This window comes from Centroberyx gerrardi, chromosome 24 (assembly GCF_048128805.1).
Source record: "Centroberyx gerrardi isolate f3 chromosome 24, fCenGer3.hap1.cur.20231027, whole genome shotgun sequence".
NCBI classification, from domain to species: Eukaryota; Metazoa; Chordata; class Actinopteri; order Beryciformes; family Berycidae; genus Centroberyx; species Centroberyx gerrardi.
Genome location: NC_136020.1, coordinates 19,535,006 through 19,548,809, shown reverse-complemented (window position 1 = coordinate 19,548,809; position 13,804 = coordinate 19,535,006). Strand labels below are relative to the sequence as shown.

Sequence of the window (13,804 nt, the reverse complement as noted above, 5' to 3'; positions counted from 1 at the left end):
TACCACAAGTACATTTTGAAGTACTACAATAAACTTTGGGAAGAGGTGAATTATACTTAAGAACTACTACTCCCACAATTCACCGCTGCTTCTCAGTCCGAGACTTGCGCTGTTCTTGAAGTACGTAGGCTGCTTCTCATGTTTTTAACGTTACATCGTGTTTATCCAACTCCACCATGACACACCAGTAAAACATGGAGGTGACAGCCGCACGCCGTTCGTTTCTTTGCGATATCGGTGAGCACTGTTAATGTTGATAACGTTATTTTTTTTTTTTTTTACGGCTTTGGTCCGTTATTGTAGGTCCGTTATATCTGAACAACAACCGATAACAACACAACGCTGTTTCACGTCGTATTATGATATCACTCCGCGGTCAAGAAGTCCGGTTGATGTAGTTGATGTCAAATCAAATTAGCTCGCGACACCTCTCGTGCCGAAAGAGACGTTGGTTAGTGCAGCAGACGGTTATGCTGGACTACTTTTTTGGCGGAAGCTTATAAGTTACATTAGCTTGTAATAAAATAATATGAAATTAAGTTTGTAACCGTGTAATAAGGAGACAATATAAGAGAGTTGGTCATTATTGGAAAGTAAACCCTTACTTTGCTTGATTCAAACTGTTTTGATTCATCCTGTTGCTATATAGGCTGTGTGCCCATAGATTTTAAATTAAGGTGCTGTATGTGTGTGTGTGTGTGTGTGTGTTCCTGTACTAATATCTTTGTGAGGACTAATTTGAGTTTTAATCCTTCAGAGTGGGGACATTTTTGCGAAGGCCGGTCCTCATTTCCTCAAGAGGCAATTTTAGGGTTAGGCCTATTACTTGGTTTCAAAGGTTGCATTTAGGATTAGGTTAAGGTTAGGGTATAGGGAATAAATAAAAGGTCCTCATGAGGATAGACGTATAAGGATGTGTGTGTGTGTGTGTGCTTGTAAGGTTTCTGGGCGGACCGGACCGCCCTGCATGAAGCGGCGTCCCACGGCAGAGCGCTGCAGCTGCAGCAGCTGATCGACAGCGGGGCGTCGGTCAACATGGTGACGGTGGACAACATCACTCCTCTCCATGAGGCCTGCATACAGGCTCATCCACACTGCGCCCGGCTGCTGCTGCAGGCTGGAGCCCAGGTGGGATGTCCTACCGCCAGAGATATACAGCCTTAGGTTTGGCGATTTTTGGACCTACTGTATATATCATTTGTCTCTTACACACCTGCAGTACTTGGACCCGCAGAGAATATTGGCTCCCAAGTCAGCTGTCGGTTGAAACTGTGAGCTTTGTTGCCTCTTGCTGCTAACAATGAGTCCAAATGGGGTTTGTCAAAATATCTCTAAAAAAGCCGTTTGTGGCTCCAGTTGAGATAAAACATGACATGATTTCGGCATTTCACTAATCAAGAAATCACAGAACTATTTTTCTCTGCCGCAGCACAGACTGCTATGGGGTGAAAGTGTGTTACTGGCGGCATGTTTTTAGTTTTGCGGACGGTTAGGTCAGACTGTAAACAGTAGAGTTTGGTAGAAGACGATCCACTCTGGAGCCAATATTCTCTGCAGGTCCAAGTACTACAGGTAAGAGACAAATGATATATAGGTCCAAAATCGCCGAATTTATCCTTTAAGGCAGTTATTCTCAACCTTTTTCATATCAAGGACCCCTACTTTAGTCCACATTAGAGCCACAGACCCCCATTTGATGAGATTTTTTTCTCTCTGACCCAAATCTGAGAATATTATTATTGTTAGATATGATTTTGTCCAGAATTCCACGACTATCTGTATTGTAGGTAGAGAGATAACAGAGAAACTATATTCAAAATAGTCATTCTTCTACATTCTCTAATTGTGTTAACTTTATATAAATGAAGTAATGGTGAAGTTTAACACTTCTTCATTTTGCTGGGGACCCCGTGGAACCCCCCTCAAGGACCCCTGGTAGTCCCCGGACCCCACGTTGAGAACCACTGCTTTAAAGACCCCATGAAACCGAATCTTTACTTCCTTGATTTGATGTTTTTCCTGTTGAAACAGGATGTTGGAGCAGGACATAAAGCATTCAAAAGTCTAAACCAATGGAATATCAGTCTGGGAGAGAAAGGTGGTTTTATTGGATGGGAGGGGTGCAGAGGGGCGGGACTTGTTAAAAAATCTGCGATGGTTTTATTGGTTAGAGTTGTTATTTATGCCTCCTGGTGCAGCATGATGTCACCATTGAAGATACTCTGTTTTCCAGGAAGTAAAAGTAATGGGAGTTCATTTCATGGGGACTTTAAGGGATTAGTGGTTCGTAGCCGTCCACATCTGCCCCCTCTGCCCCCCCCCAGGTGGATGTGAGGACGATCCACGGCAGCACCCCTCTCTGTAACGCCTGTGCCTCTGGTAGTCTGGAGTGTGCCGAGCTGCTGCTGGAGCACGGGGCCAAAGTGAACCCCTCCCTCACCGCCCTCACCGCCTCCCCGCTCCACGAGGCCTGCATACGAGGTAAAAAAACCGCAGCGGCAGAGTCGAGGCGGCGTTCGGCCTGTCGTACCGGACGCTTCTGACTGTGAGTCTTTGCGTTTCCTCTCAGGTAACGTCGACATCGTGAGGCTGGTGATAGCCAGCGGCGCCCGGCTGGAGGCGTACGACGTCCACTTCGGTCCCCCGCTCCACATCGCATGTGCTAAAGGACATGTGGAGTGTGCCAGGGAGCTGCTGCATGCAGGTCAGAGAGAAGATGACAGACACTCTTACGGTTTTACATCATCAATCTGTGATGTTCAGTGTGTTCCAGGAGTTATTTTAGCGATGAAGTGTTGTAATTAATTTTTTTGGGGTACCCACTTTTCCTCAACCTGCCTTGTCTGCTTCTACTTCAGTTAGTGATTTCCTACATTTCCCAGAATGCTTTTCCACAACCCTCCAAGAACGGGCGTGAACTTGTTGCATTCAGCTGTGGGTTATATGTGTAAGTGGAGAGAGTGATAGCGTAGTAAGAGCAAGAGAGCAAGATTTTATTCTGTTGAGAAAAAATTAGAGTTGCGTCCCTTACTTATAACACAACCGGTCTTGATGCTGCATTGCATTCTGGTCTATTGAGGCTGCTGTCCGTGGCGAAATCGGTCTCTCTCCTCTTCTACGATGGATTTCTCCCTGTATGATTGTTGAACGTCTCTTGGTGCAAAATGGCGGCTCTAGAAAGAAGCCCTCGCTCTTTGATTCTGAGGGACTGACGCCAAAACCTGACGTTTACCGCTGATGTTTTAGATCGGTGAATCATTTTCTGCTATCAGGTCTGAGATCATTTTAACTCGACGCAGGTGCGCACGTGAATTCAGCAAAGTTCCACGAGACGGCTCTGCACCACGCGGCTCGAGTCGACATGACGGACATGATGGAGCTGCTGGTGGAGTTCGGGGGCAACGTGTACGCCAGCGACAACCTGGGGAGGAAACCCGTAGACTACGCCAAGCCTGGGTCGCACTGTGAAGCCTGCCTCAGGTTTTATGAAAGTAAATCCATACATTACATTTACATACCAGCCATACTCAACAGTCGATTTGACATCAGGCTGAAAGGAACTTGAATAATTTTGTTCCAAAATGAGATATCCACCATTTGAAAAAAGACACCTACTCTTACAAAAATGATTAAAAACTTTTCATTTCATTATTTCATTATTATTCATTATTCATTATTTTATTTCATTATTTTTGAAAGCATCTTTGCTTCATGGATTTTTTTTACATGTGCCCAAGACTTTTGCACAGTACTGTATATATGTAACATATTATGGTATTTTTTTTTTAAAGAATAGAGGGTAACTTAAGTCCTTGGTTAACAAAATGCTGTCACTTTTACAGACTGGATCCTCTATATTTTAGCAATATTGAATAATAAACTTCAGGTAGTGTTTTTAATTTTTTTCTTCCAAAATGCATGTATAGTGTTTTGGAACAAAATTTTTCATTTCCACATAGGCCAATCCACTTAAACGGTTATTAGTGGTTGTTGTTTTATCAGTTTTTCTCAGTTTTGGTTTTAAACTGTGGTCACTAGCCTTTTGAATTTTTAAGAAACAACACCTTGCTCTCCACAGGTACGCCCCTGAGTCTGCAGCAGCTGTGCAGGATCAGTGTGAGGACGATGCTAGGGACCAGAGCCTCCGAGGTCATAGGTCAGCTGGACATATCGCACCGCATCCGCAGATACCTCCAGTACTGTGACTATCCCACATTACTGCAGACTGACACGTGAATGCATTTCTAAACGAACTCTTAACACACTGTAAGATGGATTTGAGAATCACTGGTTACAACTCTGCTTCAAAATTAACAAAACTATAACCAACTTGTGTGTCTTTCATTAATTTATTTATTTTGGGTCGTTTTCTCTTTAATTACTGTCATGTGACTCAGGAATGACATTGTCTTTGCTGCTGCATCATGAACTATTATTATTATTTTTTTTAATTTATTAATTTATTTTGCTTAAATTACGATCCTGCTGTTGTATAATAATATAACATTGTGTATTATGTAGTGTTATTTATCCTCAAGCTGAATAAATATTGAAAACTTTCTTCACAGAGTATGCAAATCGGTATAAGACTACAACTCCCAGCATTCGATTCGAGCGCCAGTGTCGACGTCGGTTACGTCCCGTTACGTCACGTGATTCTTTCCGCATGTAAACACTATGTGGAAGCGTCTGTTGACAAACATCTCGTGTTTTGCCGGTTCGGCGGTAACGTTTCGGCTCCTGCGGTGAAGAAAAGGAAACCATGGAGGTTGAAGCCGCTCGGCCGTATTTCTTCGGCGACATCGGTGAGTGGAAACTAAAGACAATATGGCTGGCAGGCTTATCGCTTTTGCAAATACTGACCCAGTTTAGCGTCGTCATGAATTATAATGGCTACTGTTTGTCAGTTGGCAACTAATACTCTGATTTAAGATCAGAATCATGCTTTATTGGCCAAGTATGTACACATACAAGGAATTTGACTCCGGTTTTTCGTTGCTCTCAATGTACTTAGAATAAATATATAGCTAAAAACAAGATGAACAGAGGTAAACCTAAACATTTAACTACTATTTACAACGTAAACAACACTAGGGCAATAGTGCAATGGTGCAGAGTGCAAAGATGCTGGAATAAATATGAGTTGTTGGTGTAACAGGTTACATTATACATGAGATATTACACATTACATACATTATACACATATACACAAATCAGATATTGTACAGGTGATGATGATGATGGTGGAGGAGGAGCAGGAGGAAATCCCTGACCTTTTTTGGGGGGGGGGTAATTATATACATGAGGTAGGTGTTACAGGTTTATTGCACAGGGATAGTTTCTGTCACTGTATGACTGATTTAAGTGGTTGTTTTGGCGTACAGTGTTCTGTAGCGCCTCCCAGAGGGGAGGAGCTGGAACAGGTTGTGTCCAGGGTGTGATGGGTCTGCAGTGATCTTTCCTGCCCGTTTCCTGACTCTGGAGATGTATAAGTCCTGAATGGAGGGCAGGTTGGCACCAATGATTTTTTCTGCAGTCCTGACTGTCCTTTGTAGTCTGTTCCTGTCCCGTTTGGTGGCCGATCCAAACCAGACAGCGATGGATGTGCAGAGAACAGACTGGATTATTGCAGAGTAGAGCTGGATCAACTGGATTTCATGACCACAGACAGGGGGTGCAGATGGTTGTTCGATGTGGTTGGAGTGGGTGTGGGGTGCGAATGAGGGCTGGTTCTCCCCAGTGTGGGTGGATGGTCTCCTGTAGTTGGTGATTTCCTGCAGGCCTCTCCACACTGACGCCGGGTCGTTGGCTGAAAACCTTTTTTTCAGCTTTTCAGTGTAGCACCTCTTTGCTACTCTGATCTCTTTAGTCAGTGTGTTTCTGGCCTGGTTGTACAGGATTCTGTCCCCACTTCTGTAGGCCTCCTCCTTGGCCTGGCGAAGCTGCCTGAGTTTTGAAGTAAACCAGGGTTTGTTGTCGTGTATGTGCAGAAGGTTTTAGTCGGCACACACACGTCCTCACAAACACTGATGCAGGGTGTCACAGTGTCAGTGAGATCGTCCAGGTCTGTAGCAGCTGTCTCAAAAACGCTCCAATCAGTGCAGTCAGTGCAGTGCAGATCCATGTTTTCCTGTAGTTTACTACAGCTGTCAATGCCAAGACATGTTTACTGTCTTATATATGCTAAAACCCCTAGTTAGCTATTCTCCCACTGCTGCCCTATACTGTAAAAACATACATTTTACACATACTGAGGAATGTGTGTAGAGATTAAAATTAAAACCATTAAAGTCATGAAACAATGGTCACAACTGTGTAGGTACATGTAGAAGACATTCATTAGAAACTTACTGAAAATATATTCTCTTATGCAGTTTTGACAACATACAGTGTATCTGGAAGTGTGCTCATATGTTTTGGCTAGTCAAATACATGTACAAATACATTTTTTGGCCCTTTTTTTTGGTTGTTTTTATGTTTTTAAGTAAGGCTCTGCGATATGAACAAAATCAATTCCCTGATAATCATGAGAAATTATTGTGATATTGATATAGTAATGATATCTGCTAACATATGCGAAATTACATGTTAATTAATCAAATTGATGTTGGTGTTCATCATTGAACTGCATGGTGAAGCGTGATAAAACTTTTCAAATAATGTACTCCAGTTTGTTACATATCTAATTGTGTGAGAGATTTTAATCAATATTTGCTTTTTAACATTAATTTAGATGTCAAAATTGTTTATCGAGGTAATCCAATATGTTTATGTAGTATATGACATAGTATATGATGTGTAGTATGTATATGGTGTAGTAAACAATGTGTATATGAAGTATGTAGGCCTATATGACCTAGTATAGGATGTATATGATGTGTATATACTGTATATATATTTATGTAGTATGTATATGTATGATGTAGTATGGTATATGATGGTATGTAAAGCCCTTTGAGACTTGACTGTGATAAAGGGCTATATGAATATGAAAGTTTATTGAAACACTATAAGATTCTATTGAAAGACGATAATATTGAAATATTGCCCAGCCCTATTTTGAAACCTATCTCTTAACATATTCTAGGTGTATCTGAAGCGTATTTATTTTTCGATACGTTACCTGTACTATTAGATTAGATTAGATTTTATTTCGAACATGTTAAAAAAGTAAGAAATATAAGTGAGAAAAACAAAACAAAAATAACCAATAAAATTAACAGCAAACATATACAGCAAACTCTCAATAAACAACATAAATAAATATTTCATGTCCGAAAAGGAGTAGGAAGAAGTGAACCTACCTACCTCCTATTCTTATATTTTATCTATAAACTTAATTAAACATAAATATTCCAACTTTCCGCCCCAGTGTTCACGATACACAGCTCGATCAAATCTATCAAATCAAACAAAATTAAAACATTCAAAACAAAACAATTAGAATAAAACACACAAAACGATACTATCTGTTCCCGTCCGGGTTCCCTCAGGCTGCTGGTCGGAGCGGACGGAGGTGCACAAGGCGGCGGCTCTGGGCCAGGCGGCCAAGCTGCAGCAGCTCATCCAGAGCGGAGCCTCGGTCAACATCGTGGCCGTGGACTCCATCACCCCGCTGCACGAGGCCAGCCTCCGAGGGCAGGCCCAGTGTGTCCGGCTGCTGCTGGACGCCGGAGCCCAGGTGAGAGAGGGAGGGGGAGAGGGAGGGAGGGGGGGAGAGAGGGAGGGAGGGAGAGGGAGGGAAGGAGGGAGAGGGAGGGAAGGAGGGAGAGGGAGGGAGAGAGGGAGAGGGAGGGAGGGAGGGAGGGAGAGGGAGGGGGAGGGAGGGAAGGAGGGAGAGGGAGGGAAGGAGGGAGAGGGAGGGAGAGAGGGAGAGGGAGGGAGGGAGGGAGGGAGAGGGAGGGGGAGAGGGAGGGAGAGAGGGAGGGAGGGAGAGGGAGAGAGGGAGGGAGGGAGAGGGAGGGAAGGAGGGAGAGGGAGGGGGAGAGGGAGGGAAGGAGGGAGAGAGGGAGAGGGAGGGAAGGAGGGAGAGAGAGAGAGGGAGAGAGAGGGAGAGAAGGAGGGAGAGAGGGAGGGAGGGAGGGAAGGAGGGAGAGGGAGGGAGGGAGAGGGAGGGAAGGAGGGAGAGGGAGGGAGAGAGGGAGAGGGAGGGAAGGAGGGAGAGAGAGGGAGAGGGAGGGAAGGAGGGAGAGGGAGGGAGGGAGAGAGAGGGAGGGAAGGAGGGAGAGGGAGGGAGAGAGAGGGAGGGAAGGAGGGAGAGGGAGGGAGAGAGAGAGGGAGAGGGAGGGAGGGAGAGGGAGGGAAGGAGGGAGAGGGAGGGAGGGAGAGAGAGGGAGGGAAGGAGGGAGAGGGAGGGAGAGAGAGGGAGGGAAGGAGGGAGAGGGAGGGAGAGAGAGAGGGAGAGGGAGGGAGGGAGGGAAGGAGGGAGAGAGAGGGAGGGAGGGAGAGAGAGGGAAGGAGGGAGAGGGAGGGGGAGGGAGGGAAGGAGGGAGAGAGAGAGAGAGAGATCTGCCGTACAAGTCTGACTGGTGTGAGAGGTGTCAAACAAATAGGGATGTGACAATAACCGGTATTATACTATTTATTGCGGTAAAAACACGGTTATGACACGCTACTAATATTTAATACCGTGACCACAGCGATACTTTTCATCTTTCATCTTCACTGTTTTAGTAGTTGTTGAGATAATATCGCATATCGAGATCAATTTGGTCAAGATAATCATACTGTGAAATGTACATATTGACACAGGCCTACAAGTGGATGTCAGGTACTGAAGTAATCCCTCTGCAATTCATTGTTCTTGCCTGTGGAGGAAGGGGCAGGTGGAAAGATTTCCCCCCTCCAGGGTTCCTGCACAAGCTTGGAAAAGTCTGGAAAATGTGTTTGGTCATTTCCAGGTCTGGAAAAGTGTGGGAATTGGACAAAAAGTCTGGAAAAGTATGAAGCGAAGGTTGTTCTGTACTGATACACATTTCCTATAGTCATACACCCACTGTCATTTCACATGTTAGGATATTTGTGAGGAAAAATCTCGAGCGGTTTGGCCCAGTTGCCAGTCATTATCAAGCTGCTATCAGGATGCTCAGTTTTGAACACACACCAAAATCTTCAAATCCAGTCAAGTAATTCAGGTCAGTAAAACGTCTGGAGTGTTAAAATAAAAAATGAGTCAGACCCCTGGCCCTCTGGGATTACCTTTTCAACTGAAGTATATTTTAGGCATCTAACTGACACTTTTATCCAGAGTGACTTGCTTAAATTCGTAGATAACAAAAATTACAAGCAACTAATAGTAAAGAGGGCAAAGTTCAGAGCTGCTGTGACCATAGGAGTAAATAAAATAATAATAATAATAATAATAAACTTTATTTGTATAGCACCTTTCATACAAGAAATGCAGCTCAAAGTGCTTTACAACAGAGAAATTACATGTACCAAGTGCTTCACATAAAACTTGATAATGATAGTGAGAATAAGATAAAGAGGAGAATAGAATACATAAAATGCATCTTGACATGAAAATAGACATAGAATGAGCATAACATAAGATGGAAAATAAAACCCACTGAATAACAATAATAAAAATATGAGGAATGCATAACATAAGATGGAAAATAAAATCCACTGTAAAATAATAATAAAAATAAAGTTAAAAAATAGAGTACATAGGACGCATAAAATCAAGTAAAATACAAATTTTAAAAGAAGTGCAGCAGTGCATTTTAATAGCTAAGTAAGTAAAGTAAATGGCTAGAAAAAATTTTTTGGGGATTAAATTAAGTCAGTAGAGGAGAGGGGATATTGTTGTGGATGTGAGGAATTTCTATAGATGTGACATGTTTCTATAGATCTATAAAGTATAATTCAGAAATATCCTCAAGTGTATAAGTGATGCAGCGTCTTAGCGGTGTTGTTGTGTGCTGATGCGTTTCAGGTGGATGCGAGGAACGTGGATGGCAGCACGCCGCTGTGTGACGCCAGTTCAGCCGGGAGTATCGAGTGTGTGAGGCTCCTGCTGGATCACGGAGCCAAGGCCAACCCGGCCCTCACCTCCCGCACACCGTCGCCCCTCCACGAGGCCTGCATGGGAGGTCAGCGCCGCAACTCGGCCCACACACTGTTTTTTAATTTACCGTCTTTTATTTAGGCTGACGTAAATACTGGATGTATGAGGTAAATTCAGAGTATACAGAATAGTAAGTAGGGATGGGACGATATATCGAAATTCAGTATATCGCAATACAAAAATGTGGCAATACATATCGTGAATCGTGATATTTTCTACATTGTATTCTGCTGTAGTAATCACAAATGAGACCATCACAGTTTCACAAGCTCTACATCCAAATTATATTAATTGCACTTTGTAACAACATTTTTAAATTGTTGTTTACATTCTAGCAAACAAATGCCATCGCTAGAAAGATCTGTGGCTCAGAAATAAACATAATTCTGCACAGTCAGACTTTGTCGTCATTGAACTTTTATTTGTTATTATTATTTCAGGGAACTGGGACTGTGTGAAGCTCCTGATTGCCACAGGTGCCTCTCTGGAGGCGTATGACCTTTACTACGGGACTCCGCTGCACGTGGCCTGTGCCAATGAAAACACAGAGTGTGTTAAAGTGCTGCTTAATGCAGGTGAGCATCGATGTAAAGCGGGGGGGAAATTACCACCAGCGGCCTGCCAAATGCTGTTAAATTTTGTCTCTGGCTTGTAAATTTGTCCATTCTGTCAGACACAATGTCATATTCTGAATCTAGTTGACTAGTGTGTAATAATGTATGTTATTGTGTATGTATTTAGTAGTATTTAGTATGTTGCATCTCATTTTTGAGGGGTCCTACAATACACAAGAGTTGCACATCAGTGTCCAGTCAACAGTTCAGGTGGTTCATCATCCAAAAAGTGAACATAAGAGAAGCATAAACAATAAATGAAAAGAGCTATATAAAACAAAACAGAAAGACAACATCAAAAGATAAAACAACATTGAACAAGTACAGGACTGTGGTATAAAAAAAGTATACAAACATTGAAAGCATGAGCAAGTCATTTTCAGATGCGAAAATAAAGCCGTTTTAAACAGACGAAAAGACGTAATAGATTGTAAATGAGAAGGTGAATTATTCCAGTCAGAAATCATGAAAGCGGCGGGTGAATTTTGGGATGCACCGGCCGCTGTGGCCAGTGGACGAAAAGCTTTAGACTCCCACCCTGATGTGATGTAAGGACAGATAAATGAGTCTGTAATATTACCCGCCGCTACCTCAGCTGTCCTTATGGTACTGGATATAGCCTTTAAATATACGTGCGTGCTACAGGCTGGGATCTGACTCCGATGTGTTTTTCCTTTCAGGGGCTAAAGTGAACGCTGCCCGGCTGCACGAGACGCCGCTGCACCACGCCGCTAAAAAGATGCGAGCGGACATGATTGAGATGCTGGTGGAGTTCGGGGCCAACGTGTACGCCAGAGATCAGTGGGACAAGAAGCCGAGCGACTACACGACACCGGGCTCTCCCTCTGCAGTCTGCCTGCAGTTTTACGAGAGTGAGTATTCGTAAGAGTCAAAGCCGCACTAGGGAAGATTTTATATAAAAACACACTCGTCTTATCAGCCAGTGAGCGTTCGTCCAGAGAAAGCTGGACTCACCAACGTTAGATCTTCTCCTCTCTCGTCTCTTTGGTATAAAGCGTCACAGACCGGCCGAGTTGGTAAACATGAGCGAGCTGTGTGACGTTTACTGACCTCACTGCACAGGGTTTCTGGGTAGTGAATTTTTCGAATAGTTATCCCTCGCCCTGTGCAGCTTTAACTTGTTGATTTAGCCGCCAGTAGATGGCGAGCAAGGATTGTTTTTCAGTTCCAGGAAGAAACATGAAGCCTCTTGTTTCCCATGGTGCTCATACTGTATATAGGTTAGTTGTAACTGATGTGAATATGAGGAGGCGATGATTTCCAAACCTTAAATCCACTGACAGAGTTATATGTGGAATGTGGAGCACCGAGTTAAAGGAGGAACGCACAAAACAGTATTCAGACTCTACATGCATCAAGCTGAGGGGAGAAACCATTCTGGTCTGTACAAGTTTTAGCATTTTTCAACCAAGGACTAAAAGTTCTCCTTTGTAAAATACCATAGATTCTTTTAACTTTTTTGCTGCCGTTTAATAGGTGTCTCATGTTGAGTATCTCATTTTGGAGCCTAAATGGGGCCATTTGCATCCTAAATTAGTTCCATTTAATTAAGACAAACACCAGTAAACATCACTTGATCCAGATAAACCTCCGAATTGACCCATTTCTTTTTTTAGTGTTAATGTATCATGAAATGGGATATCTAACTCTGCTGATGCCCCACAAAATGGGTCATTTATTTTTGACCACGCACTGATAAATGTTCATATAATTTATTTGTGTTTACCTCTGTTTTTTGTTTTTTTTTGTGTGTGAACCTTGTGGGTTTTCAGACACTCCCTTGTGTCTGCAGCAGCTCAGCAGAGTGGCTATGAGGAACAAGCTGGGCACCAGAGCTGTGGAGGTCATAGGTCAGCTGGACATACCAAAGCTCATCATCAGCTACCTCTGCTATCAATGACGTCGCCTCTCTGAGGGGAAGAGGGGAAGAGAGACTGGAAACTCACAGACCTACTGCACAATTATCAGAGAAACACAGCAAAGGTGCCACAGCATTAGTAGACACACAGTATAGAAACGTGCACATCTTCAGTCGGGCACAGGCAGTATGTTTGTCTTTAAAGCTGCACTTGAGATTTTTATGTAAATATAAACCCGTCTTATCAGCCTAAAAAGTGGGGCTGCAATAGATAAAAGTGTCCCATCCCCTCTAATTGAGACCAGTACATTCGCCCTATTCGTCCAGAGAAAGCTGGACTCACCAACGTTAGATCTCTTCCTCTCTCGTCTCGTTGGTGTAAAGCATCACAGACCGGCCGGGTCGGTAAACATGAGCGTGCTGTGTGACGTTTACTGACCTCACATTACAGGATTTCTGGGTATTGAAGTTTTGAGTTGCTGCTATTGGAGCTGCCAACATGCGAGGTTGCCTAGTGCAGCTTTAAAGTCTTTAATAATATTTAATAATGTTTGCCACTCAGATAAATGTAAACATAACATGTGTTACGCAAGAGGAGACAGCGCTTCTAATATTAGGGATCATTTTAGGTGGGTGTTTATTTGAAGAGCTTCAGTGTCTTGTACACAGGCAACGCATTATGTAATAACTCGACAAAATGTAATCAATTTTCACTTATTACTTACTTACTTACTTATTATGTAATAACACCCGCATTTTGTAATAATAATAACACACACACACACATTTATTACAGAATGTGGGGAAATTTATTACATATTGCGTTAAGGCTGTGTATTACAAAATGCGGCAGATTATTACAAAATGCGGGTGTTATTACAGAATGAAGTGAAAATTGATTACATTTTGTCGAGTTATTACATAATGCGGTGTTACACGGCGTAACTAGAGGACAAGTGACAGAGCTCGGGGAGAGGAAAACAGATGAGAGACGGCGTGGGAGAGAGAGAGAATCTGGCAGCTGAGCTCACAGCAGCATGAAAACAACGACACGTTGGCACACACACACACAAACACAAGCCACAGAGCCGGATACTGTGGCTGCAGTGTGTTTGAGCTTGTGAAAGGTGAGTGTGTGACCTAAAAGTTGCTGGTTTGAATCCTGGAAAATCTGGCTGCATGGGGAAAGTGAATGAGAAATGCTCTCTCCTTCCTCTGTGGAGTTGCCCTTGAGCAAGGCGC

At 43.3% G+C, this 13,804-nt stretch overlaps 2 protein-coding genes across 5 annotated transcripts; both read left to right on the top strand.

The window, feature by feature from the left end:
- The first annotated feature begins 165 nt into the window (after positions 1–165).
- On the top strand, positions 166–4,424 carry asb13a.1 (ankyrin repeat and SOCS box containing 13a, tandem duplicate 1). 4 transcript variants are annotated; one of them, XM_071921027.2, is made up of 6 exons: positions 166–237; positions 941–1,128; positions 2,325–2,481; positions 2,570–2,704; positions 3,300–3,491; positions 4,079–4,424. In XM_071921027.2, exons 1-6 carry the CDS (start codon positions 195–197, stop codon positions 4,234–4,236), a joined length of 873 nt encoding a protein of 290 aa, XP_071777128.1. In that variant the 5' UTR covers positions 166–194; the 3' UTR covers positions 4,237–4,424. The 4 variants fall into 4 exon arrangements, with proteins under 4 accessions (XP_071777128.1, XP_078138196.1, XP_078138194.1 ...); XM_078282070.1 differs by lacking the exon at positions 166–237 and adding an exon at positions 341–394; XM_078282068.1 differs by lacking the exon at positions 166–237 and adding an exon at positions 465–593 and having other exon boundaries at positions 779–1,128.
- Positions 4,425–4,685: 261 nt separating this feature from the next.
- On the top strand, positions 4,686–13,219 carry LOC139928468 (ankyrin repeat and SOCS box protein 13-like). The gene is made up of 6 exons (XM_071921029.2): positions 4,686–4,805; positions 7,494–7,681; positions 9,938–10,094; positions 10,510–10,644; positions 11,364–11,555; positions 12,477–13,219. Exons 1-6 carry the CDS (start codon positions 4,763–4,765, stop codon positions 12,602–12,604), a joined length of 843 nt encoding a protein of 280 aa, XP_071777130.1. The 5' UTR covers positions 4,686–4,762; the 3' UTR covers positions 12,605–13,219.
- The last annotated feature ends 585 nt before the right edge of the window (positions 13,220–13,804 follow it).

What these genes read in the sequence shown, in the direction of transcription:
- asb13a.1 (XM_071921027.2), top strand. Translation starts at nt 195, where the DNA reads ATGGAGGTGACAGCCGCACGCCGTTCGTTTCTTTGCGATATCG. An exon ending in TTCGTTTCTTTGCGATATCG is followed by an intron (nt 238 to 940) that starts GTGAGCACTGTT and finishes TGTGCTTGTAAG; the next exon opens with GTTTCTGGGCGGACCGGACC. An exon ending in CCACGAGGCCTGCATACGAG is followed by an intron (nt 2,482 to 2,569) that starts GTAAAAAAACCG and finishes GTTTCCTCTCAG; the next exon opens with GTAACGTCGACATCGTGAGG.
- LOC139928468 (XM_071921029.2), top strand. Translation starts at nt 4,763, where the DNA reads ATGGAGGTTGAAGCCGCTCGGCCGTATTTCTTCGGCGACATCG. An exon ending in TGCTGGACGCCGGAGCCCAG is followed by an intron (nt 7,682 to 9,937) that starts GTGAGAGAGGGA and finishes GATGCGTTTCAG; the next exon opens with GTGGATGCGAGGAACGTGGA. An exon ending in CTGCCTGCAGTTTTACGAGA is followed by an intron (nt 11,556 to 12,476) that starts GTGAGTATTCGT and finishes GTGGGTTTTCAG; the next exon opens with ACACTCCCTTGTGTCTGCAG.